The following is a 25,938-nucleotide window of genomic DNA, read 5'->3' as shown; positions in this document are numbered from 1 at the left end:
GTTCTTGTCATCAAATCATTATTTATATTGATATTTATAATGTAATACTAGTACATAATATATTAACTTATTAGTACCTGATGGGGCAAACTACAATGGTATTGATATAATAAAAATTTTAATAATAAAGATGATCTGATGAATAAACAAAAACGTATATTATTATGTATGTGACATATAATTAAAAAATTAGGTCAGAAGCAGAAAATTTCACACTAACGCAAGCCCATTTGTACGTGAAGCAATATTAAAACAGCTAACTGCCTTTTATAAAAAGTTGGACGTATGTTATTCCTCTCATTAGATTAAATCCCATGAATGACAATATTCTTTTCGTAGAATGTATATAATTTAAGTCATAAACACTAAAAAAAATCATAAACTATATATAAACATATATCATTAATAATTGTTTCATGTTAAAAATAGTGGATTATTTGAGAACGATGTTTAATTCACAGAATATTTAATACAATTATGTAGAATTTACAATCGTACATTTAACTTTGAAATCGATTTACTCAAATTACTCACCGCTAAATTTATATTCGTTCAATCCTCAGTATCTATTGTATTATAAAGATATTTATAATTACTTAATTGGTTTATATACTCTGTTAAACTACAAAAAAATAGAAAACTCATTTAATGTTTATTGTTAATTCATTTTGTAATATATTTCAGGTCATAAGATAACTAGATTGATTTTTATTAGAAAAGCCAACAATAAATATTAGCAAATAATTTACTGCTCTACAAAACATAAGTACTTATCATAGCTGCTTGAACTAAAATTATTTTTGTTACTTGCCGTTTACCTAAATATGAAATGTTACAATGTCAAGTTTTCACGCATGTTTACAATTTTCATATTATTACAGATCGTTCCATAGAGATTTCCATGCCAAAGAAAAACATTTCAATCAGATTTTAATTAAATTTTCCAAATTTGAGGTCAGTGTGTAATCATACCAATCGTACGACATAATTATAATGCAGATTTTCATCAAACCAAGATCAACAGTAGGTCTACTACGTCTCGAGTTAATTAGTAATATATTATTAACTTATGCAAAGGAACTAGAATAATCTGATTTAATATGTTTTTTAAAAAATGGTAGAAAAATTTGCCGCGTCGCGATATTGTGAGGCTTCATAAACAGTCTGAGATTAATATATTCAAAATTATCTGGGGCAAGAATATTTTATTTTAAAACTCTGTGGAATTTTCTTGTCCCTACTGACCGCATTTTCACGTGTTTTCCTGTTTGCAACACAAAATAAAACGCTAAAAATTCATAATGCATGCTAAATTGTATAATTTTCAGAAAATTACTATCATTAAATTCATATGCGGGCACCGGTAACGTATATACTTAGTTGAACGTGCATATTAAAGCTATTTTTCACAATCATTAATAAATACACACTAAAATGACCTAAATAGTATATCTACTTGTATAAAAGCGAATAATTATATTATTAGTCACTGTATAGGAGTATTTATATATTTTTATATTATTATAGTTTTATAGAATAAAAAATAGTATTTAAATTAAAAAAATAATAGTGAAGACCTCAAATACCTACATATATAAAAATTCAAATAAAAATTAATTCATTTTAGATAGTGAACAATGCAAATTGAAGATATTCAAAATAATGACATGGGGAAAAATTACGATTTACGATCTTTCAAATATCAATTTGAATTTTGGTTTATTAACTTCCACGGACATTATAATATTATGTCCAACAAATATTTTAAGACAAACGTTTTAATTAAAAGTGACGGTAATTAAAAGTTGACTAGATGTCAACTGTTTTTGTTCAAGACAATTATCAAGATTTGTAATGCTCCACATTTAAATAATATACTTATATACATATATAATTATATCCTTTTTTTGCGTTCAAATACTCGCGTAGTAAAAATTCATTTTTAAATAACAATATGTGTGTAGCTACATACTTATAAATATTATTAATACATTATTACTAAGCGTCTGAAAATATCGTTAAATTGGTCGTCAATGCATAAATTAATTACAGAAATAAAAACCGCGAGGTTTTCCTAACGCGGTAATCAATTATTTAGTAAACGTTAACCCATATTATAATCTAAAATCAGAGTTGCTTTCGCACACAAAATAATATTATTGAGGTTTTGTAGTTTAGTAAAATAATACACACTGATGACTAAACAGTGGTTAGTTTATATTATAATATAATATCAATTATTCATCTATTCAAAAATAGAGAAAAACAAATTTTGAAGAATCTATACTTTTAATTTATCTGGCTTATGCAATATTTTATAATATTATTGGTCTATCTTCCAATAATATCATATTTTCTACTTCATAATATAATTACGTAATATTTTGTTCTTGTTGTATTAAAAGAAATCAACAAAACTGAAACCCATAAATTTAATAACAAAGAAAGTCGAATGAAAATTGAAACTGTATTAGTATAAAAAAGAAATCGGTCAAAGAGTAAAAATTCAGCTAATTATGGAAATATAATTAAAAACGGTTGCGATTTATCTTTATGTTATTTAAGTGATTTGTCTGTGAAAAAGTCACATTTATTATATAATTAAATATTTTTTAGTCAACGAATTATTCAGAAGTTTTAAGAATGAAACATTATTTTTATTGAACATGCATAATCTGAAAACACTTCCGAGAAAATATATATAATATAACCAAGAAAAATTAGTTTTTTAATCTCTCGGGATTTGCGCCTACACGTCGGTTAGTAATTAATGTGATTAATACCTACGTTGATTTAAAATACAAAAGCCGATTGCTAATAGTAACTCAATTTAGAAAGCGCTTCAGAGAGTATTAAGAGCCGTTAGTTAAAATTTGTCACAATTAGATAATATGCCTATATCAGTGTGGTCGATGTGCGTGGGCGCTAATCCCGAGAGAATCAGGTTCGATTCCTGCTGGGTATCGTATTTTTTTCTATTGGTTATATATTTTCTCAGAAGTGTTTTCAAATTATGTATGTTCCCATATTATATTCTCTTAAACATGCTATAAAAAGTTATGGTTTTATTCACACGGAGGCCCAAGCACAGACATGTTTGGAGGCCCCAAGCGAAAAGATTGCCCTTTAGATACACCAGATTTCAGTGTTACAAATATAGCAATAGTTATGTTTTGATATTTTTTTTATACTTTAACTGACTGTGAAATATGTGTAGGTTTTTAATACTTGCTTACTTTCTGACAAAACAACCACCTTACATGTTTCATAGAAAATTACCACTAGGTTTAGGGAGTACCTAACTACATTATTTTAATAACATTTTTTTCATTACCAATTTTAATTAATAATATAGTATTTTAACAAACCATATCTTATTACAGAGCTTGCTAAACAACTAGTCTGTGCAATAGTTTAAAAATGTAATTCAATTACGTCACTTATTTTATTTATAAAAATGTCGAGCAAAGTCTTTTAACTCTATGTTAATCTCTATAGTAAAACGTACCTACTTAGTAAATATAATAATTAATATAATGTTACTTTACCTCTTGGCCGTTAACAGCAAACATTCTTTTGGCTCCGCTCATTTTTAAAACTTGTCCTAAATCCTCCAAAACTTCTTCGAACGGTTGCGTTGTCCGTAGGTTGAGTAAAACTCGACACTGCCAAATATAAAATATTTTTTATGAAACCGATAGCTCATCCTATACATTGATTACACATTTTTTTACTATGAATAAATACACAGTTTGAATAATTATTCCTATGAATGAATTTTCGAAAGGTCAAACGTATACAGGAAATCATAGATTAGTTTAATTTAATTGATTTGATTTTTATCATAATAAAATCACCTGAATGAATTTTATAAATCATAGATAGCAATATAATATATACACAATATAATATCTTAATTTATTATCATACATGCAGCGTTAGATTTTATTTAAATTTATATATATATTTGTTTTTAAAGTATAATGAAATTTTGCTGACATAAATATATTAACTTGTGATAATATAGACTGTTTAAAGGAAAGAATAAATTGAATGCAGTCCAGATCATATTCCTTTGATTATTTTCCGTATAATCTGTGCGACAAAGATATATTATGCAGAGTGTAAATATTTAAAAGGATTGATTTTCCTGTTAAACCCATGGATATACATTGGTTGAGACTTTCGCGGTTATTTTTTATGTTCTTCGATCATCGAATAAGGGTGGTAAAGAAGTATGAAAAAATATATATTCCTAAGGTATAATCTATGTTAAAAATTTCTAGGTAAATCTCTCTATAATTTATATTAAACTTGAATTTAATTAATTTTAAGAAAATCCAATGATTTATGTAAGTTGGAAAAATATACGCTTACTTGTACAACTTGTCAAAGCCGACATTCACTATATCATTGTATTTTTCTCTAAAATTGGAAAATAACGGGAGGGTATCAAATACAATTATTAGCCAACAAAAAAAACTGACCTGTACGGAATGGTCCATATTATTAATGATGCGTATGACGCGGCCAGCTCCAGGTTTGGTTCCCGGCGCTGGTAAGTCTGTTTCGACGACAGAAGCCTTACGGGAGGTGCTTCTTCCCCATCCTTGGCTTGCACCTCCTCCTCCTCCACCTCCACCGCCACCACCTGCGCCCGGAGCTCCATACCAAACGCCGTTTTTCTTGCCGTAACTTGCAGCCTGCAACAAAATAAAAGACACACACTCATATTATTAAAGTGAAAGTACAATTGTTGATAAAAATAATAATGTTTCTTAATATTTATAAATAACCGTTAAGATTAAGTAAAGAATTAAAGGGTGAAGAGGATATAATATATAAATGCAGTTGTCAAGTCATATCAATTTATATATCGTCATCTCAATACTACAACTAGATATATCTGATTTGGTCATTGTTGGAAAAAATAAATTTAAGCTTTACTTGATTAACTTAAATCTAGGCTAAAATTATTATTTAAAAAAAATGGATAATTGTGCTTGTTTAATTGAGAACAATTAAATAATGTTCAATTATATGAAAAAATATTGTAGATATATTATTTTATTTATTTAATGCATTTATGGTTTTCAAGTTATCTAATATTTTCAAACACAGAATTAATACAGTTCCCATCAATTTCTGACTAAACTAGTTGTATATATATAAGGAAATATAAGGAAATGTAGAATATTCAATAGCTAACCCAAAAACAGTGAAAATCAAGTTATCTAGTTGTAGTATCGAAGTGGCGATATATATATATATATATATATATATATTGTTTGTTATCCTTACTCCCTCGATCAATGATAAAAACATGTCGTTTAAATTTGTCAATAAATACATAGAACATGATAAATATCAGTTGAAATATGACATGATGATTGGTGATAGCAAAATAAACATAACTTTGGTTTGATTTAATTAAAATATTTGTAGGGTAATTTTAAATCCATATTAATATATTTACAATATAATTGATTTATTGTTTTACGATATATTTCAATGTATATTGACTTAAGTGTAAAAATCTCAATAAATCTCACTATCTGCTAAAAGATTGAGTTCCTACACACAGTGTGACTTAAGTAAATTAAGTCGGTCGATATTCAGATTTGTGCTTGGATAACACAACAAAATTGACAAAGTTTTAGTGGTCCGTCGTCCATGAAAACTTTTCCAAATATTACTATAAACTATTTATATGTTTGTCGAATCCACCTGTTATACAAACTGGAGCCGTTTGTATAATAATGCCTCACTGTCGTTATAAATATTAAAAGTATTAATAATAATTGTAAATGTGTTGTTGTAATAATTGTCCTACTATTTGTTATAATTTGTGTAAAAACTTTAAAATTAAGTGAATGGTATAGGTATTATTTTATTTTGTTGCTTTAACTAAATCTGTGGTGTATGATAAAATATGTACTTACATTATTTGATAAGGTAGTACACATAGAGTACCAGCGATCCATCATTGATCACTTATATCCGATTAACAAATATTTTACAAAAATGCACTCGTTTGTTGATGTCTGATGAATGTTGAATGAAATAATAAAATGAATGTTTTTTTTGTCACATTTGTGGTCTATATGAAAGAAGTACAATAATAATGTCTGTTATGGTATATTATGATCATTTGTTTGTCTTGATGTTCAACAGGTCTCAGCCATGGAAAAACTGAAATATTTTGAATTCGTGATTAAAGAATGTGTTATCTACACAGTTTATATAAATAATGTTTATAATATGTTAGATGTTTTATAGAAATATTTCAAGCTTCGACATGTTAAAAAAAATATTAAAAAAATATTGTAAAAACCACTAATATGTTGTATGAAATGAGTTTTAGGTAAATCCTCACAATGTTTTGATTGGAATGAAGTAGTATATATTCTATAAAACATTACGTTACCATCTCAAAGCTTCATTGTTTTTATTTTACAATCAAATCTATGAATTATAGGTATTATTATTTAGCAAATGAAAAACTCAGAAAACTTATTTTCATTAGATAAATTTTCAGATAACAGTTAAATTACGTTTTAAAATAATTTATCAACAAAACTATCTAACACTTGTTATTCAAAATAAATAAATTAAGATCAGATAATATGAATTATCAAAATGTTTTTAAAAATGTATCGGGTTAATATTATAATATAACACGATATCACAATATTATGCTGACTCCCGTTTCAATTAAACACATGAAAGTATTCACAAAGTATCTGGCGCACACAGCACAAAACGCGAGAAATTAGTTTCCGCGTAAAAAAACACTCATGAAAATAATTAAAATATATCAGGGTAGTATAACACGACAAAGATTTTTTCCTGCGCCAAATACACACATGATATACCTGAGGCTGCATCGTAGGCAGCGAGACAACCACAAAGGCGGCGTCCTCGTCACTGTCTATCATGAAGTCCTCGTCTTCCGGGTCCGGCTGGCGGTAGCCGGGCCCTTCCCCGCGCAGCCACAGCTTGCGTCCAGCCCCCTCCCCCCAGACCCCTACGTCCTCCCAATAGGCCGCCACAGCCTTCGCAGAGCCCGTGCACTCTCTGTCGATACTGTGCGACTTACGCAGTGAATGCGTAATACTTGGACCCTCGGATCTTCGGCCAGAGACCGGTCTGCTCTTTCGGCCACTGCCGAGAACTTTTAACAGGCCCAGCTCTAACGTTCCGAAATATAAGTTTGCAATTTTAACTGAACTTTTAACTCAGGAGTTCAAACTAAATTCAGGCACTTTTTGTTATTTAAACTACTTCAAAATACTACCGTAATAGTTGAAACTATACACTTTTACAACAATCACGTAGATACTATTTATCCTTTCAAAATAGTTTCTTTTAATAGTGTCCTTTGCTATATTTCAAATGATATTGACGTAGTATTAATTTACTTCACAACTAGATTAATGCGATGAAAAAAGTCAGTTCTTTCTATAAATTATCACAATGACTATTATTTTAATATACCAATAATCAATTTACAAATATGTAATAACCGTTTTATAAATATTTCAGGATTTTTGAGCTATTTATTATGTGGTTTTGACTACATACATTTTTACGCATGTGATAGGTAACATAACAGTAAAAATTAAACTATTAAGGGGGGACATGCTTGTCGAAGGTCAAAATTGAGTTTTTATTGTATTTTCAAACCATGATCCTGGACACTCCTTAAACGTTGTAGATAATCTATTTATATAATTTTGAAGCCTTATTATCCTTTATAGTTATTTTAAACATTTGATGACAGCATGAAGTATTTTTGTTACATAAAATAGTATTCTTTTAAACCTCTCGCTCTAATGTTTTAGAATATAGTCATATTTCGGTACATAACTGTGCAGTGGTGTTAAATTTTTTTACATTTATTAATTTTTAAACGCATTTACAAAACCATTAGTATAATTTATTACGAGATAATTTTTGTAAAATATTCACGATAAAAAATTATTTTGATAATCTCTGTGATCCCAAATTTGACAAGAATTAGGCATTTTATTATTCAAAAAATCGGCAAGATTAACACATTTGAAGATGATTCTAAAGATACTTATTATAAGCTATGTCTTTGACCATTCAAGTGTGATAAACATCTTATGAATAATGATTGCTTTATAATAATTATTGACATAAGAAGAAGGTAGTGTTTTTTTGAAATACGCCATTTCTTTTGTCATTCCCTAGTCGTTAAGCTACAACATACGGCCGTAGCCATAAAATGACAAACTATAATTAAAGTAGGGAGTAAAATTATGTTAACGCGCGTGTTTGACCATGTACCTAACCGAATTTTTTTTTAATTTTTTTTAAACGGTACATGTTCAAACACGCGCGTCAATATCATTTTACTCCCTACTTTAATTATAGTTTGTCAATTTATGGCTACGGCCGTATGTTGTAGTTTAACCACTGGGGAATGACAAAAGAAATGGCGTATTTCAAAAAAACACTACCTTATTCTTAGGTCAATAATTATTATAAAGCAATCATTATTCATAAGATGTTTATCACACTTGAATGGTCAAAGACATAGCTTATAATAAGTATCTTTAGAATCATCTTCAAATGTGTTAATCTTGCCGATTTTTTGAATAATAAAATGCCTAATTCTTGTCAAATTTGGGATCACAGAGATTATCAATATAATTTTTTATCGTGAATATATTACAAAAATTATCTCGTAATAAATTATGCTAATTGTTTTATAAATGCGTTTAAAAATTAATAAATGTAAAAAATCTTAACACCACTGCACAGTTGTGTACCGAAATATGACTATATTCTAAAACATTAGAGCGAGAGGTTTAAAAGAATACTATTTTATGTAACAAAAATACTTCATGCAGTCATCAAATGTTTAAAATAACTATAAAGGATAATAAGGCTTCAAAATTATATAAATAGATCATCTACAACGTTAAAGGAGTGTCCAGGATCATGGTTTGAAAATACAATAAAAACTCAATTTTGACCTTCGACGAGCATGTCCCCCCTTAACAATTTTTACAGAAACGGTAGCACAAAAAAATGTTGAACACACAATACTATTTTGTTGTTGTGTTTAATCATTTCAATATGTAAAATATCGTAAAATACAGTCTTTTTAATACTATACCGTTCTAATGGACAAAATTACGGTAAAAATAAGAAAAGTTATTATTTCCCAACTGTATTACAAAAATACCTGCTTAATTAATAACTGAATGCCAAATATAATATGTAACAGGTATTAAAAATCTTCGATAGTAACTTTGAGATACTTTAAACGTTAAAGATAATAAATATTTCTCATTTAGCAGGTAGGCAATTAATGCTCACATGTATTGTTTCGTTTGCCATAAGTTATGACGTCTAGCCAATGCTTTAAACATAAGATATATGGATATAAAATGAGTTGCTACGGCGTAGCTCCCATGCCTCTACGTCAACGGCGACGACCTACCTCGAGTTGCGGTAAACACGGCTAAATCGTTTTTACGCTCGTGTGGATACAATATGTAAATCTTTCAAAACAGCTCTTTGTACATGTTTTTACATTTTGTTTTTAAATTTGCAAAGGTATATCCGGGACAATATTAAATCTTTAAAAAGTACAATAACATTATAAAGTTGTGAATCACATTTCGCGTTTTGAATTGTTTATTTTTCATCGAGAAATGAAACATTATTAAGAAAGGTATGTGTAATATTATTTTTTGAATAAATCATGAACAATGTTAATATTGTGCTAGCATGCTTGACCTATTTTTTTATTTGTTATTTTACTATTAACACATAAAACTCATACGAGTGTTAACGCCTTTATGTATGCACTAAAACATACGTTTTAGTCATTCAGATAAAGTTATTATTTAAATATGATATAAAATTTGGTTGAGTTATTTAAAACGGCAAACTATGTACTTATTATATTAGTTACAAAAGTATGTTCTAATGGTGTAAGTGGCTATTTTTATACAAATATTTGTTCATGTCAGACCAAAGCTGAAGTTAATAGCTTTTATAACAAAAAATATCGTAGTTGAAATGATTGGCAATTTCTATTTTCACTCTTTTGTATTAAGTAAAAATCACACACAATTTTAACTCAATAATTAGCTCGCTATAAATCGGTTGTTGGCATATTCACGTTAATATTTCTCTACTTGGTTTTCAATAAAAGTTAAATTTAAAATCACCGATCATAAAATGAAAAAATACATACCGAACTCAAAACATTCAAATTTAAAACAATATAAAACACCCCGCATTGTTGGCGGCTGTTAGTTTACGATCTAATTCTAAATTTAAAGTGTTTTAAAACGAGCAAATAAATAATTCATTACTAGTAAATCGCGGCCGCGGTCCTAATATAATAAATATTGAACCAATAATACTAATCGTGCGTATTGGTATTCGAGTAGTGGGTGGCAACTACTCGACGTGGGTATACGTCGTTCGCGGCGCCTCACTACCAAATGACTGGCCTATGCCTGGTATTTTCTCCAAAGCGCGCTGCGAATTTCTACGTCGAAGTCCGCGATCCGCTCGCGATTGTGACCTCTGCGATTATACCCAGCACACTGGCCGGAGAGCCGAAATTCTCATGCCAGGTCGACACGCGATACGTCGACGGGGCGATGCTTAGAATTTTAATAATGCATGATTAAGAAAACCCTACTGGGGGTAGGCCATTGGGGTAGGATTCCAAGAGGGGGTGGTAATTTTTGAAGGTTAGCCGTTTGGCGAGCGGTAAGGTGAGGCGGGGGGATGTCACACGGCGGGTGGGGCTCATTCAGAATGCTATCGTGGAATACATTAAGTGGTTTGACCCCCCCAACCAAGTATTACTAATGGATTTAATGAATAACTAGAAACTTGTCAGCGAACAGATTTTTGGAAAGTCAATTTCATTAATAGTAATAGCATACAATTATTTTTTTTCATATCCAGTGTACACCAACTTTGTCTGAATCATATGGCAATTTAAATAATTAAAAACGATACCTACTTTAATGGTGTTAACTGTCAATTCTTGACCAAAAAATACTGGATTTATTAAAACGAAACGATACTTCAATTCAAGTAAATTACTTTGATAATACAACTGTGATAATATTTATCTATTATATACATAATATTAATATTAATGTAATAGTAACACACTTTTTACGACAAATAACTGATAGCCATTTGTCAAACCCATATAGGGTACATACTGTGGATGAAACACAAAAGATCATGCGAGTATCGAACCCGCTTCAACTGATTGAAGGCCTTATACTATCATATTATGTTACAAAACAACACTTTTGACTACTACTATTGAGCTTTATAAAGCTTTTTAAATACTTACAAATATTTCCCCGCAGTATTAATATAACAATACATTGCCAAATCAATGCGAATATAGTAAGTTATATAAATAATGTTACTATTATTATTGTATTAATATTTTACTTAAAAAGATATTATATATTTATATATCCAGGAGTATGTATTAAAACGTGTTATTTTGAATTAAACTGCTAGTATAATTAAAACTTGGTATCTAGGTGATTAAATTGAAACAATTTGAGGAATTCAATTTAAGACATTTTGGGATTTAAATCAAAATTCTTTATCGCTATATTATTCAAATGACTCTCTATCTCCTCACAAGCACAATCAAATCTACTGGAAGCATTTTTTTTTATTTGATCACCAACATGATAACATAATGACTATTAATTACTTAGAAAGATAATGTTTAAGTATAGATAAAATTAATTCAATCGAATAAATAACAAAAAGTTTATCACCTTCTTTTGGGTAAAAACGTTTTTCAAAAAAGTAGCTGTTCGTTTTTAAAAAAATCTCTTCTTGTTGAATAACTGGTTATTTTTCAATAAGATTTCAAAATGTGTGTTTTTATGAGAGCAAGGTGATTGCGCTATATTTTCTTCATTATTTTACTAATAAATACTATCCATAAAAAATGATAATATATTCTATAAAAGACTTTAAGAAAATTAAATATACGATTAGTTTTTTCATACAATAAAATGACGCTATCAATAGAATATAATATATTATTTATCATACCCAGAGCGTTATTAATAAGTAAATAAAATCATTTGATGTAACATATTTTATTTAATGGTTTTGTCGTATACAATTTACGGAGATCAGTAATCATATTAATTTACCATTCAGTTTATTCTTGTTTAGTAAACATAGAATGAGACAGAACATCGTAAATCTCGTGCCACGAATACAAATTTACCGTTGGTGAAAGCTGCCAGATTATGGGTAAAAGAATGGTGCAGACTTGAATAGTAATAATCATGCATCTTATTATTGGTAAACACACTACCTAGTAAGTACGATATACAAATTCTATAAAATTTCAAAAGCTCACAGTTAAAATATAAAGTTGTGTATTTTTTTTAAATGAATACAAAAATACGCACAAAATTATATTATTGGTAATGTTGAAAAAACTAATTTGCTAATGATAAATAAACAGATACAAATTTTAGGAAGTATTCGGGTGATACAAGATATATCGCAATCGTAGAAAATATACCTCACAAACGGATATTTGAAATAGTTTTATATTTCGTCGCTGCATATTCAATATGACCTATGTGCAGTTTTTGGTCAAAATGAGTTAATGATACCACTCGAAGCGGATTTTTTTTCCCCACAATCTGAACGTATGCTCATATTTAAAAAAAAATCTGAGACAGCATGAATACCATATTAAATAAATCGTATGTGCAGCTATTCTAAAAATGCATCTGAATTAGTCGTATGTGAGCAATGTTGCACATACGATCATTTCATTTCGCACAAATTTTTTACCGTAGAGCACATCCGATTTATTTCACACTGACTATGATTTTGAGGGTTTGCTACAAATCGACTTCGTTGCCGTTGAAGGTTTTGTTTCAGACTAAAGACATCACAATTTATCGATTATTATTTATCATCTTTCAAAGACTTAATTTACAATACATTATACTTACGTATTGACGTTTTATAAAATCCTTATTATCCATTAATTCGTCAATAATACTGTGAAAATATTCACGCATCGTTTTTAGATTATGTTCTTGAAGCGCTCGGGACATATTATGTCATGTTTATCACAATGTAGTGGCCTTTCTTTAGTATTATTTAAATATTTTTTTTCAAATTAGGGAAAAATTTTATTTTTACATATAAACTGTTAATAATACATCAACATTACGTAGTATTCTTATTTTATGCAAGGAACTAATAAAGGTGTAGGTAAGAATCGAGTCGCGGGTATAAAATATTAGGTACCTACTTCTTTCGAGGCAACAAAATGGAATTGAAGACACTGAATCGTCAGTATCACGTAAAGTAAAAAATGTTTCAAATACGATATATTTTTAACGTTTACCCCACCCTCGCAATGTAATGAAATTAATCCTCAACCTTCAACATCATATTAACCAGAGGATATTTATAATATGCCCACACTCTGTAAAGACGGTATATTATCAAACTGTAATAACATACTGTGTGAAACTGCAGGAGAATTGATATTACAAAAAGAGCCAGAAAATGAAAACTAAATGCCTACATCATCATCATATCAACCAGAGGAAATTTAAAATATGCCCACACTCTGCGAAAAGGTATATTATCAAACTATATACTAAGATAAATGTCTCAAAGACAAAAGACAAAAGTGATGAGGAACTGTTTTTCGGACCCTGCGATTATCTGTATTTCTGGCACCCAACTCGAGCAAGTCAGCAGCTACGTCTATCTCGGACAGCAGGTGTCCATAGACGGAAGCATGCATGATGAACTCGAAGAACAAAGCTGGGATGGAGTACTTTCGGACGTCTGAATAGTATCTTCAAGAGTGACCTACCATTATGTCTTAAGCGTAGGGTGTTCTAACAAATGTGTGCTATCCGTGCTCACGTATGGCTGCGAGACGTGGACCCTCAACACGAGAGATGTCCAAAGGCTAAGAGTCACACAGCGAGGCATGGAGAGGTGCATGTTGGGCATCACGCGAAAGGACCGTAAGAGAAACGAATGGGTTAGGAAGCAGACAAGAGTACGCGATGTAATAGGCGTTGCCAAACAGCTGAAATGGAGATGGGCGGGGCACATTCCGTCATCCAATGGTACCCAAGGGGTACGAAACGGCCACAGGGTCGCCCTAAAAGCCGCTGGATTGACAAACTGATAAAGTTCGGCGGAAATACGTGGCAGCGAACGACACAGGACCGAGAGAGTTGGAGAATGCTTGGGGAGGCCTTCATTCAGCAGTGGATTGACCCCGGCTGATGATGATGATATACTATGTGAAACTTCAGGAGAGTTAATATTATAAAAAGAAGCAGAAAAAGAAAACGTAATGCCTCCATCATCATCATCTGAAGACAATAACTACTAATATTGTGCTTTGTGAAAATACTGGTGAAATATTACATACTATGAACAGTATGGACTATACGTCATTGTCGTTGGACATTCCTGTTACGCATTTGATGAAACGAAATAAAATAAGGAGAACGTTAGGAGAGGCATACATTGGGTACAGAAAAGTGAATGATAAAAATGTACTCGATGCTGTGAAACCTAGAAAAATATTGGGCGAATGGTGTCAGCACAAACTACCCAATAAAATATTGAATACCTCATATTTGTGCCATTTAGTTACGGAAGACGACCGGAATGACATTATAAAAAAATATTTTTATCCTGTTCTTATTTTTATAACTGTAACAATGTAGGTATTTCTAATAACTACCTAAGTATATACTTTTTTATATCGGCCCAATGTTTTCTTATCTTGTTCGTTTATATTAATATGTTTTTGTGAAAAAATAATTACTAAATCTTTCCACAAAAAGTTTTTTTTATTGAATGATTATACAAAGCTCCTTTTGCTACATAAGCATACCCACAGGTAGTCAATTTCTGGAGCATGGGTTGAGGGTTTAATCCCTCGGCTGGCAAAATATGCATGTTATTTTTTCAATGTATGTTTGATCGAAAGCGAAGACCCAATAGGTCGGGCTGTTGGTTAAAGACAATTCTCCTAAAAAATCTTAATAATATAACCACTACTCTGTGACTTATTTTTTAATATTTTTTATAAGTATAGGTACACCAATAATATTATAATAATATCACACACAATTTTCGTTCATGCTTAAATGCACTATTCTAATGTTTAGATGAATCTATTTTAGTATGAATTCTAACAAATTGTGTCAGTATAAAATAAATCGTATGTGCACAAAATGATGCATAGAATAAGTCGTATGTGCAAAATAATCGGAAAATCGCGTATTTTATGTTGAAATAGTTGTTTTTTTTTGTTTTTCCAAACTCAAATAACATGTGAAATATTTAGGTCGAATTTAAAAAAAATAAAAAATGTATAAAATATTTTTAGTTATTTTTTAAAACAGTTTTTTTCGATTATCTCAGAATGTGTCAAATGACACATACGATTTATTGAATATGCAGCGACGATTTATTGGTATGTGGTAATTCTGTTACTTATTATTTGTATATATGATCTGTTTTTTATGCTGCATTGTCAATATTCATGTATACTGTATACAATAATAAATCGTGCTGCAACTAAGCAACTTCTTGTAATTAAACTAGGTATTTTAAAAGACAAAAGAAGCGTTTAACTTAATAGTTATGAGTAATGTGTTTTCACCACTTAATTATTATGTAATAATAGTAAAAAAAACTTGATGATATTTGATTATGGAACTTTTCAATTATTTATACGATCAGCCAATTTTGTTCCAACAACGGTGGTTAAAAGCAAGCAAGGTTACTATTCAACGTTTTTAATTAAAAATCCTTTTAATGCTTGCATATATAATATTATTCCGTACGTCTCGCTGAAACCGTTTCCACGTGTGTGTTTTACACAGCTACATTAATAATCATTTAGCTAACAGCCATCGCTCATTTTCTTACAGCTGCGAAGGTCAGCGGCAGGGAATTAGGCACAAACACTCCAACCCAAATCAATATGCCACGCCGTGTCAAGGCTTGTAGTGCATTCAAATATTTGCCAGCTTTATAATGATACACTTTCGATGCACTGGCAACGAAGAAGCTCTGTCTATAAGTCCATATACTGCGAGGCTACATGGAAAACGGAAACGCCAATAAAACTGCAGGCAATTATGTAACTTTGGCATGCAGAAAATGTTTCGGTATTACCGATAATTCAATGACAAACAACTTACAACTCTCCATGATTAGTTTTTATCGCTTGTCTTTTATGAATCATGTCTGATATTATACAAGTAACTAGTGTGGTAAATCGCTGGTATAGCGCGCAAAACATTATTACAAATCGACACTCCATTTCTTAAGCTTGAAGATATAATCCAAATAATAATATGATAAATGTTGTTATAAATAATTAAGGATCTCACATTTCATTATATGAAAAAGAACATCTACAATTTTTTATTCTACAATATAAGTAAAATTGAAATGTTTGACGTCTTGATTTCAAAAAGTATTGGAATTCACATAATCTTAACTCTGATCCATATAAAATTGTAAGCACAAGTTTTTACTATCTAACTAGGTATGATTTGTAACCATCTCTGTCCAAGCTTAAATAAAATAGATTTTAAGATACATAATTTGGAACAACGCCAGAAACATATCTAATTATTAGAAAATCCTAGTAAAAAATGGACCTAATGGGACTTGAACCCACATCCACCACAATCTATGCGATATTTCATAACGAGTTTATTTTGAGATATTATTTCAAATTCCGTTAATATTAATGCAACCATATTTTCTAATTTTAATTCTAGGTACCTACTAACAATACTAACTTTGACTTTTAACTATATAACATCGGGGTCTATCCAAATTTTAGTTTTAAAGCACTTGAAATCGCCAATATATTTTAATTTAAATCAATGAATTCTACACAATATTTAAAATATATGAAATTATTTGAAACAGCTCAGAATCAATAGTTTAGTCGGCAAAGCTCACTGCTCGGATTGCGGTGAAGGAAAGTTAAATCAACATTTGGTACATTGAATTTAAGACATATTATGTTTCTACGGTTATTCACCAATATTCATTGCTATCACTGTCAATACAGTACACAAGTGATGACAATTGATCATTTCAGGAACACTATTTTTCATACTGTTTGAACTCTGTATTGAAACTGCGCGGGAGTATTAATTCCTTTGAGTGTAGATAACTAAAATTAATATCTAATATTTGGCACCTCGATATTGGTATCATTAGTTGAACAAAATAACTAATATTCGGCGCTTCATTATGCTTGGCAGAGAGCGGAGGGTGTGAGCATTTCGCTAGTGGATCGGTCGCGTGAGAAAATGGTGTTAGGAAATCGCACTAGGAGTTAACTTCTTTGTGTTGTTTTCCGCCGTGTCTTCGGAATATCGAAGTGATAAATGAAACCAGAATGATGATAAATAATACGTTTCCTTAATCCGTAGCTATTTGGTCACTTCGAGTGGTTTTGTTTGAACGCCGTAGAGTACTTCGACAAATCGCTAATAACGTTCATGAATCACGTTTGTTTTTGCGTTTGCCATTACGTCAGCTTAACGCAAATTATGTTAATATTTTCTAAGAATATTGAAAAATGTACAATGTTTTCTTTGGTGGTAAATTTTCACATATTCAAAATATTTTGGAAACAAAATCATAGTCATTTAAAAACATAAATCATTTAATTTTCACTGTTAGTTGTTCTGATGTAGTAATAGCACATAGTTTTTAGATGAATTTAATTTTGATTAATATTACGTATATATATATTTATATGTAAATAGTACAGCATTATTTTCTAAAACAACTATTTAGTATAGTTAGACGAAATATAATTTATTTTACTGTTGTTTTTATTTAATAAAACGCATTTTTTTTGTAGTACTTATTCCACTTTTATATAATAGATTGGACTGGTTTGAAAAATGTATTCAGTTGTTGTGTATTCGTTTTATTAAATAAAAACATCAATACAATGCAGTTCCACCATGAATTGACAGTTAACAAAATAAAAGAAATTTATTTTACTATTAATTATTAACTATATCCTCAATCTTATAAGCTTCATGTATGGAAAGAGAATACCAGAATTTTTACTAAGTTAAATTAAATATAAGTAGTTATTGATTATTTTAAGATTTACCGATCTTAGTTGTTTTAAACCAGAATGTACGTTTAGATTTACTAACATATTTTTAAATTGTACTTTCTTTTGTAGACGTTCTCATATCATTGGTGCTATACCAAAGGAATATCCCTACATCAAATTTCTCGTATTGTTAGATTTGTGATAATTACATAATTAGAGTTACTATTATCTATACTTATTACCATACAATCTGGTACTACACTCTCAGCTGACCAAAACTTCAATATACTCTAATAAAAATTCAAAAAGATCGTAGAAAAAATGGTTTAAAAGTCATAAAAATCATATATTGAAGACATTGTGACACATTTATTGAGATATTGGTTGTTTTATATATTATACTACAACGGAAACATCTGAATATTTTAAAAAGTTATCAATAAACGTATTGAAATTTAGTAGGTACCTATAAATTGTTTCATAGGGAGTAATTTCCCATCAGTTATTACACATGTTGATCAAATTTAAAATTAATAATATAATAGGTACAAATTTATAAAGCGTTCTATTCTATTTTGGTACCAATATTTATACAATGTAAATATATTATATTAGCATAATATTATACTCTACTATTTTTTACGAGCGTTGAAAAATGATAAAGCTATCAAAAACCAAGATTGTTTACATTTTACGGCCTAAGTACTGAGCTTTTGGAGAAATTAACAATATCTTTCGATCAATTGATAAATAAATCTGTTCCTTCATTGGCCACAAGCATGAAAACTGTTAACATAGAAAATGTAACTTATTAAAAATATATGTTAGTAGTACGAAACGTAAAGAGGTCATTTGGAGAAATCAGTGAACTATGCCACCACCAACGTGTGTGAGTTTTTAAGAAAACACGCGTGACCACAACATGAAAACAATATACGTACCTAGACATTGTATATGTACTATAAGAATATAATTAATATACTAAAGAATTAACTAACAAATTTTAAACTTACTGAATATGACGTGTGTGCTCCTTCACGCAGCAAATAATATTTTTTGAATAGCATTATGATAATATATAATATATATTATGTATATTCATAAAGACGTTTTATATACAACTGAATGGGGAAAAGGTCTCACGTACTTACTTCAAATCTTTCATCAACATGAATTTCTTAACACAGAATATCTATTGTCACCATATATTAAATACTACAATATTATGTAAAGTTTTATTACTTTTATAATATCGTATTTTTAACGTAGTTAGTAATACCAGGCGAAGGCTTTAAATTAACTCATTCGTTATTTATTTTTAATTAAGAATGCTACATTCTTAAATCTTATTTATTTAATCTTGAATATAAAAAAAATTGAATTAATAACAGATTGTGATGCAAGTGTGTATATTTTGAATAAAAGTTCTGTTTGAAAATTTAGTTAAGTACTCATAGTATCATACCAAATAAAAAAAAATAGAAACCAAAAGACTGCCAAACACATACTTCTACAATCATGGATTATATTATTGTGAAATTATTGAGTTATATTCAATATTTCTATATTAAATTTATAATAGCCAGTGATAGGATAGCATCCTTCTTATAATTTAATAAGAGATAATTCTCTTTTTTTTTATACCCATGCATGGTATATATTTTTCAGTATTGGTAATTATTTTGTTTAAATAAAGATATTTAAATTTTAAGTGTAATAAGAAGTGTGTTAGTCATCCAGTAGTACAAATATCACATGATTTAAATTATGCAAAAAAATACAATCAAGCGATAATGGCTGCTTATTAAAATGCAAAACCAAAGCCCCAAATTCCAAGAATATTTAATTTAATTTATTCAGGCGAACACATTTCAGCGTCAATTAAAAACGTTAAGCTACGCAAGGGGATGTATTTTTTCTTACACGTAGATTTAGTGACGACGATAACCCGGTGAATAATTTTCGGTTGAAGATCGCGATTTCGATTTATTTGGCTGTTCGATTAAGATCGACCCGACGACTGCACGAAGCACGCGGCACTGTTCGTAAATGCAGCTGAAATGTACCGCCGACTCGACAACTTCGGTGTGATATTATGAAATAATATATAATATCAGTGGCGTTCGCGATTTTCCCAATAAATCGCACAGCACGTTAACATCCTGCGAATGATGTATGCGGAATAAAATACTGTAGTGGGTTAGTAATATAATCGAATTGTTTATTTAAAAAATAAATGGGTACATACCTAACCTAGATTTGAAATCTACTATACTTAACCTGAACTAATCTAGATTTTCGATTGTAAATAATAGCCGATCAACAACGAGTATAATACATAAAATTGTATGTGATAATCTTAACCAAATCAATCGAATAAAGTAGTAAAATATAAATAAACTACAAAAAAATAAGTAGGGAAGTACATATGCCAAAACAAATAAAAAGTGTTTGTTTTGTTGGTTAATATAAAGAAAATATATATATTTAATAATATAATTTATTTATTTTATTAACCTACTTTATTTTTATTAATTAATTTATTAATAATAATCTGAAAGCTATTGCGAATAAAAATAATTAAGTGGAGCCAGCTGGTGCCACGTATATTAAAAAAAAACTGGTTGAGCTAAGAACTTTTATTTATTTTTATTTATTTATTTAAAAAAAAAGACACATCGAGCACATAACAAATTATTAATTCAAGACATTCACAACATGGCATTTAGAATAAAAATAGAGGTAAATCAACTTAGTAAAGAAAGCTTTTAATCTACTGGATGTAATCCAAAAAGCGACTATCCTGGTTACATACATGTCATATAACCGGAACTTCGTGACATAATAATTATCTAGAAACAGCCTTGAATTGGTAGTAATACGCGCCTAATATAATAGTAATTGATAATTTCAACCTCCGAAATTGTGCCATATGTTCTGACATATAAACAACATCTGAGGAGGTTGAGGATTGTTCGCTTACTGGGAGCAATCCAAAAAATGACCCAAATGAGCATACGCCATACCGATGGCATATTCTAACTAGGACTATTTCTGGAGATTCACGGTACAACACATATTTAACAATATCTCCTACATATTAGGAGATATATCATAAATTGAGAGATATAAAAAGAAGACATAATACTATATTATTAACCTATGTATTAAGTTTCCTTAGTTATGGTATGTTATTTATATAAAAATGACAAGGTATCATAATTTGTTTAATCCATTTCCATTACATTATAAAATTATCCGATTTTTAAATTATGAAATCTGTAATTTAGTGTCAAATAAAAATTAAACTAACATACTATACGAAATTTTTAGTTGAATATATTTTAATGTGGTTAAACATTGTCTCTTTTTGTGTATCTTAGGACGTCACTGTAAAACGTAGAGGCTCGGCAGACCTTGAAATACGGAAACAACGAGGTCAACCCTAAGCGGTTCTAGCCCCTACTTATTCCACCCACTATTTCAACCCCCAACTTGCGGGCAAGGGTTGCGTGCCACCTACAAAGACACCCCATCTAGACGTCACACCTTATTAATTTCACGCTTTTCGATACGGAAAACTAGAAGAATAAAAAACAAACACTTGATATTACACCAATAAAACATTTTTAAATATGTGTAATGGAAAATGGCCCCTTAGTATAATTACTTTATTGTTATTATGGCGTGATTGGATGCCGCTTAGTGTGTGCTATTTTTTTTTACAAGAGTCTAACTTGCCCTAATAACTTTCGTTAATATCACACAGCGGCAATAAATTAATGTTAGTGCTAAACACATTCCATATTCAGCAATTTAAAATTATGACTCTCAGCCGTATTTTCAGGAAATTGAGACTTTTTCTCACTTCAAAATTAAACATTAATAATTAAAAGCTTAGTAAAAACACGTCCAGCTAAAATATTTTCATCACAGTTTATTAAAAAAATACTCGATAAGGCGATTGCGCAAACTTTTATTGTATTTGAATCGGTAGAAATAGAAATAATATTATATACCTACCTCGGTATAATGAAAAATTATGTTTAAAGCCAAAATCTTCGACATGCGAAGCACCTAGTTTCAAAAACCCCTAAATCGATTTTAGGTAGTTGTGAGAAAAATGAGAAAAATGATTTTAGGTAGTTTTGAGAAATATGAGAGAGCATCATATGTATTAAATCTGTGAACTTTATGTATTTATTTTTTAATTCATTACATTCTAAAGAGTATTTTGGCTTTCCATTTTAGTGGTATTTGTAAAGCACACCCAACCATTTTAGCGAGTTTTGAAATTTACTCTAATTTTTGGTCGTACGTATTGACGAATTTTGGCGTTTTTTAAAGTCCAATCTTAGGCCATCATATAGGTCACAAAATTAGCCATCTAACTACATATCTAAAATTTCAAAAACCATTTTAGGGGCTTTTGAAACTTGGCGCTTCATGTTTTGAGATTTCATTATTATATACGTATAATATACACGACTTTTTATGAATTTTGTTCAAATATTCCGGTGTATTTGACTGCCCATTTATGTAATGTATTCAGTCTGTAATTTCACAGGTAGCTTTTTTTATCTGTATAATAATATCAATGCATTAGTTTTGGTACAAACCAAACACTTTCCAAATTCGAAATGGTCAGAGTATGTAATAATTAATAGAACAATATCAAGTGTTTGTAACTAAATCAAGTTGAAGTGTTTATTTTTTCGGTAATATTTTTACATTAAATACCTCATATTATAATTGACTGAGTGAATTTAAAATTCTATTGAACTACTAACAGATAATACCTATAATCATATTATTATATTTATGTTTAATGAAGTATAGAACTTTTTTTACGTTTTTTGAATTGTAGAATATCATATTATATGTTTATTTATTATAATATAAAATTAATATACCTAAGTATTAAATTTTTCTATTTAATATTTTTACAGTATAGTAGTTGACCATAAGTAAGATTTTTTTTAATAATTACCTCTACCATTAGGTTTATTATTATGAACAATTCATACTTATTTATTTAAATGTTTAAATAGTTTAAACAAAATAAAATTTCTACAAAACAAATAAAATAAACTAATTATTCCGATAGCGTATGTATTCAATTGCGTTTAGTAATAATGAAATTAAAAATAAACTATTTTTCATAAATTCAATATTCGAACAGATGGAGAAGTGTTAATACATTTTCTCAGATGAATTAATATAACAATATAAACCAGTAAGTATTAATTATACAATAATTGTCGCCACTGTCAAGGTAAACCCAAGTTCTTTCGACACGCTTAATATTAATAATAATACGCTGACATGCTAAAACTTTACAAATTGCCGATAATTATTTTTTCATTTCACAATACAATCTCCTTGATATTAATTATTACCTTATATTTATAATGTGAGAATTATTATGATTAAATTAAGCAAAAATACAACTTCCAGTTGCCAATTTTTATCATTCAACCTATAGATCCTCCGTTTTGAGAACGGTGAAAGAATATGTGAGTGTCGCTCATTTGAGTACCTGAACATCAAATAAATAACCATCCAAAGAGGTAATGCAGTTAATGTTTAGGTATAATTGAGTTTTCAACGGACTGGAAGAACTAAGGGATACAATAGAAAACTATAGAGCGGGTATTTCGGCAATATGTCCTATCTGACATTTCTGTCGAAGTTTATTTTTTGCATAGCCAATAAATATCACACAACCATCACAAAAAAAAATGATCGTAAGTGCTAAAATAAATCTGATGCATTTCCAATTACGGAAAATAAATATTTCATATTAGAACAGCAAACTTTGCCTATCTGCATCGTTTTTTAGATATAAATGCAATAATTACATATTAAACTCAATGTAATTGATAAAAAATACCATTTATCTTCATATAAAATAAATATGTTATTCAGTTTATTTTGAAAATAGAACATAACTATCCGTGACATATCTTGGATAACAAAGATTTGAAGCTTTCTAGATATAACTGTATAGACAAATTCTCAAAATTCATTGGACTGACCGGTGATTCCAAGGACCTAGAAGTTCTTTATAGTTTAAATTCTAGAAAAATACAATATCTCAGACACATTATACGAGAAGACAAATGTACAACATTCCCCAAATTGTCATCCAAGAAAATATTAACTGTAAGCGTAACAAAGGACGACACCACATGTCGTGGTTTAAAAACCTTCGTGATTGTTATGAGTCCAGTTATACCAAACTGTTACAGATAGCAAAGGACTTCCCTGATCGTGGCCGACCTCCATTAGGAAATGCCCGAGATATATATTAATTTCTTATTCTTTCTTCAGAATTATTATAATGAATCTATTTGATAATTTTTTTTTCGAATTAAAAGTGATGGTTGATTAATTTTTCATTGATAATCTGAACGCTCAAATATTTCAAAATGAAAAACAAAATATTAAAATACCTATTCGAATTATTTTTTCTACCGCCAAAATAAAAACGTGTGTGTTTTTTGCGTTGGCAATTTTCGGCGTCGTAATTTCCGTGTGTCCCTTATAAATCATAAAGGGAAAATAGTAATCAGACGCCGTTTCGTCCGGTTTCCGCCCACTTTCGCGGGGAGAACACGCGCCATTCTTGCAAAAACCTTGGACGGGTCTAATCCACGTGCGGACGCCCGCGCACATGCGTCGAATTACCATTGGATATACACTTTGGTCAATTCGTAGAGCGTGACCCACTAATGGACTAAACCAGCTGCTAAATTCTTCTAATGAATGCCAGAAGGTATTGGTACTTAATATTTGGTGATTGTTTAAGGGAAAAAAACAAACGCATTATATTTAGGGCTAGGACCGGTAGAAAATATATTAGAAAATTGCATTACAAATAAATATGACATAGGATACAATATCATATATATTATTGAAATTTATAACAATAAACATACATGATAACTAATATTTATATTTTATATTTTATCATTTAACATTTTTTTAATATACTTATATTACAAAGTTCATTATTGAACATGAAATAAAAATATAATTCAACTTTTTTTAGAACTATATTTGATATAGAATAATTAAAATAAATACTATTATGTTTATTGCTGTACTTATTCCTATACAATTTATTAATCAACTGGTTATAACAATAAACATACATGATAACTAATATTTATATTTTATATTTTATCATTTAACATTTTTTTAATATACTTATATTACAAAGTTCATTATTGAACATGAAATAAAAATATAATTCAACTTTTTTTAGAACTATATTTGATATAGAATAATTAAAATAAATACTATTATGTTTATTGCTGTACTTATTCCTATACAATTTATTAATCAACTGGTTTCATCCGTTTCAATGGGATATTGACATTATATCAAACCGGATTATTAAATTATGTGAAATAAGTCATACACATCGTGTTTTATTTAATATAATAAAACTAATAATAATACAATATATTATTTCCACCAATAATAAAATTGACATTTAACACCATTTAAAAATTGGATAGTTTCTGTTATTTTGAGTTAATAAGTTGAAAATATAGGAATGGGAAAAAATAAAACTTTTCTTTTAATTTATTTCAAACTTAAGAGTGATAGAAGTAGACAAAATAAAAATTTATTTTTTACTAAATACTATAAATATATTAATATTATTATTGTTATAAACTATAAAATTACTTATATTTTGTCTCAATGCTACCCTCGTAGTCTAGTACGTAAGGTGAAGTCACAATATATTCATGTAATCTTCTCAA

General features: G+C 29.2%; 1 protein-coding gene across 1 annotated transcript in view; it reads right to left on the bottom strand.

Annotated features, from left to right (window-relative positions):
- The window catches only part of DCX-EMAP (Doublecortin-domain-containing echinoderm-microtubule-associated protein), a 79,948-nt gene that overhangs the window by 25,866 nt on the left and 28,144 nt on the right, over window positions 1-25,938 (bottom strand). Inside the window, exons 3-4 of the mRNA XM_085957681.1 lie at window positions 4,488-4,703; window positions 3,549-3,665 (exon numbers count right to left, since the gene is read on the bottom strand). Of these exons, the coding sequence (XP_085813807.1) occupies window positions 3,549-3,665; window positions 4,488-4,703 (333 nt within the window). The remainder of the gene's footprint in view (window positions 1-3,548; window positions 3,666-4,487; window positions 4,704-25,938) is intronic.

The sequence above is a fragment of the Rhyacophila brunnea genome, unplaced genomic scaffold, assembly GCF_057557595.1.
Source record: "Rhyacophila brunnea isolate RB1 unplaced genomic scaffold, BYU_Rbru_1.0 scaffold_7, whole genome shotgun sequence".
NCBI classification, from domain to species: Eukaryota; Metazoa; Arthropoda; class Insecta; order Trichoptera; family Rhyacophilidae; genus Rhyacophila; species Rhyacophila brunnea.
This window is presented reverse-complemented; position numbering and strand designations above follow the sequence as displayed.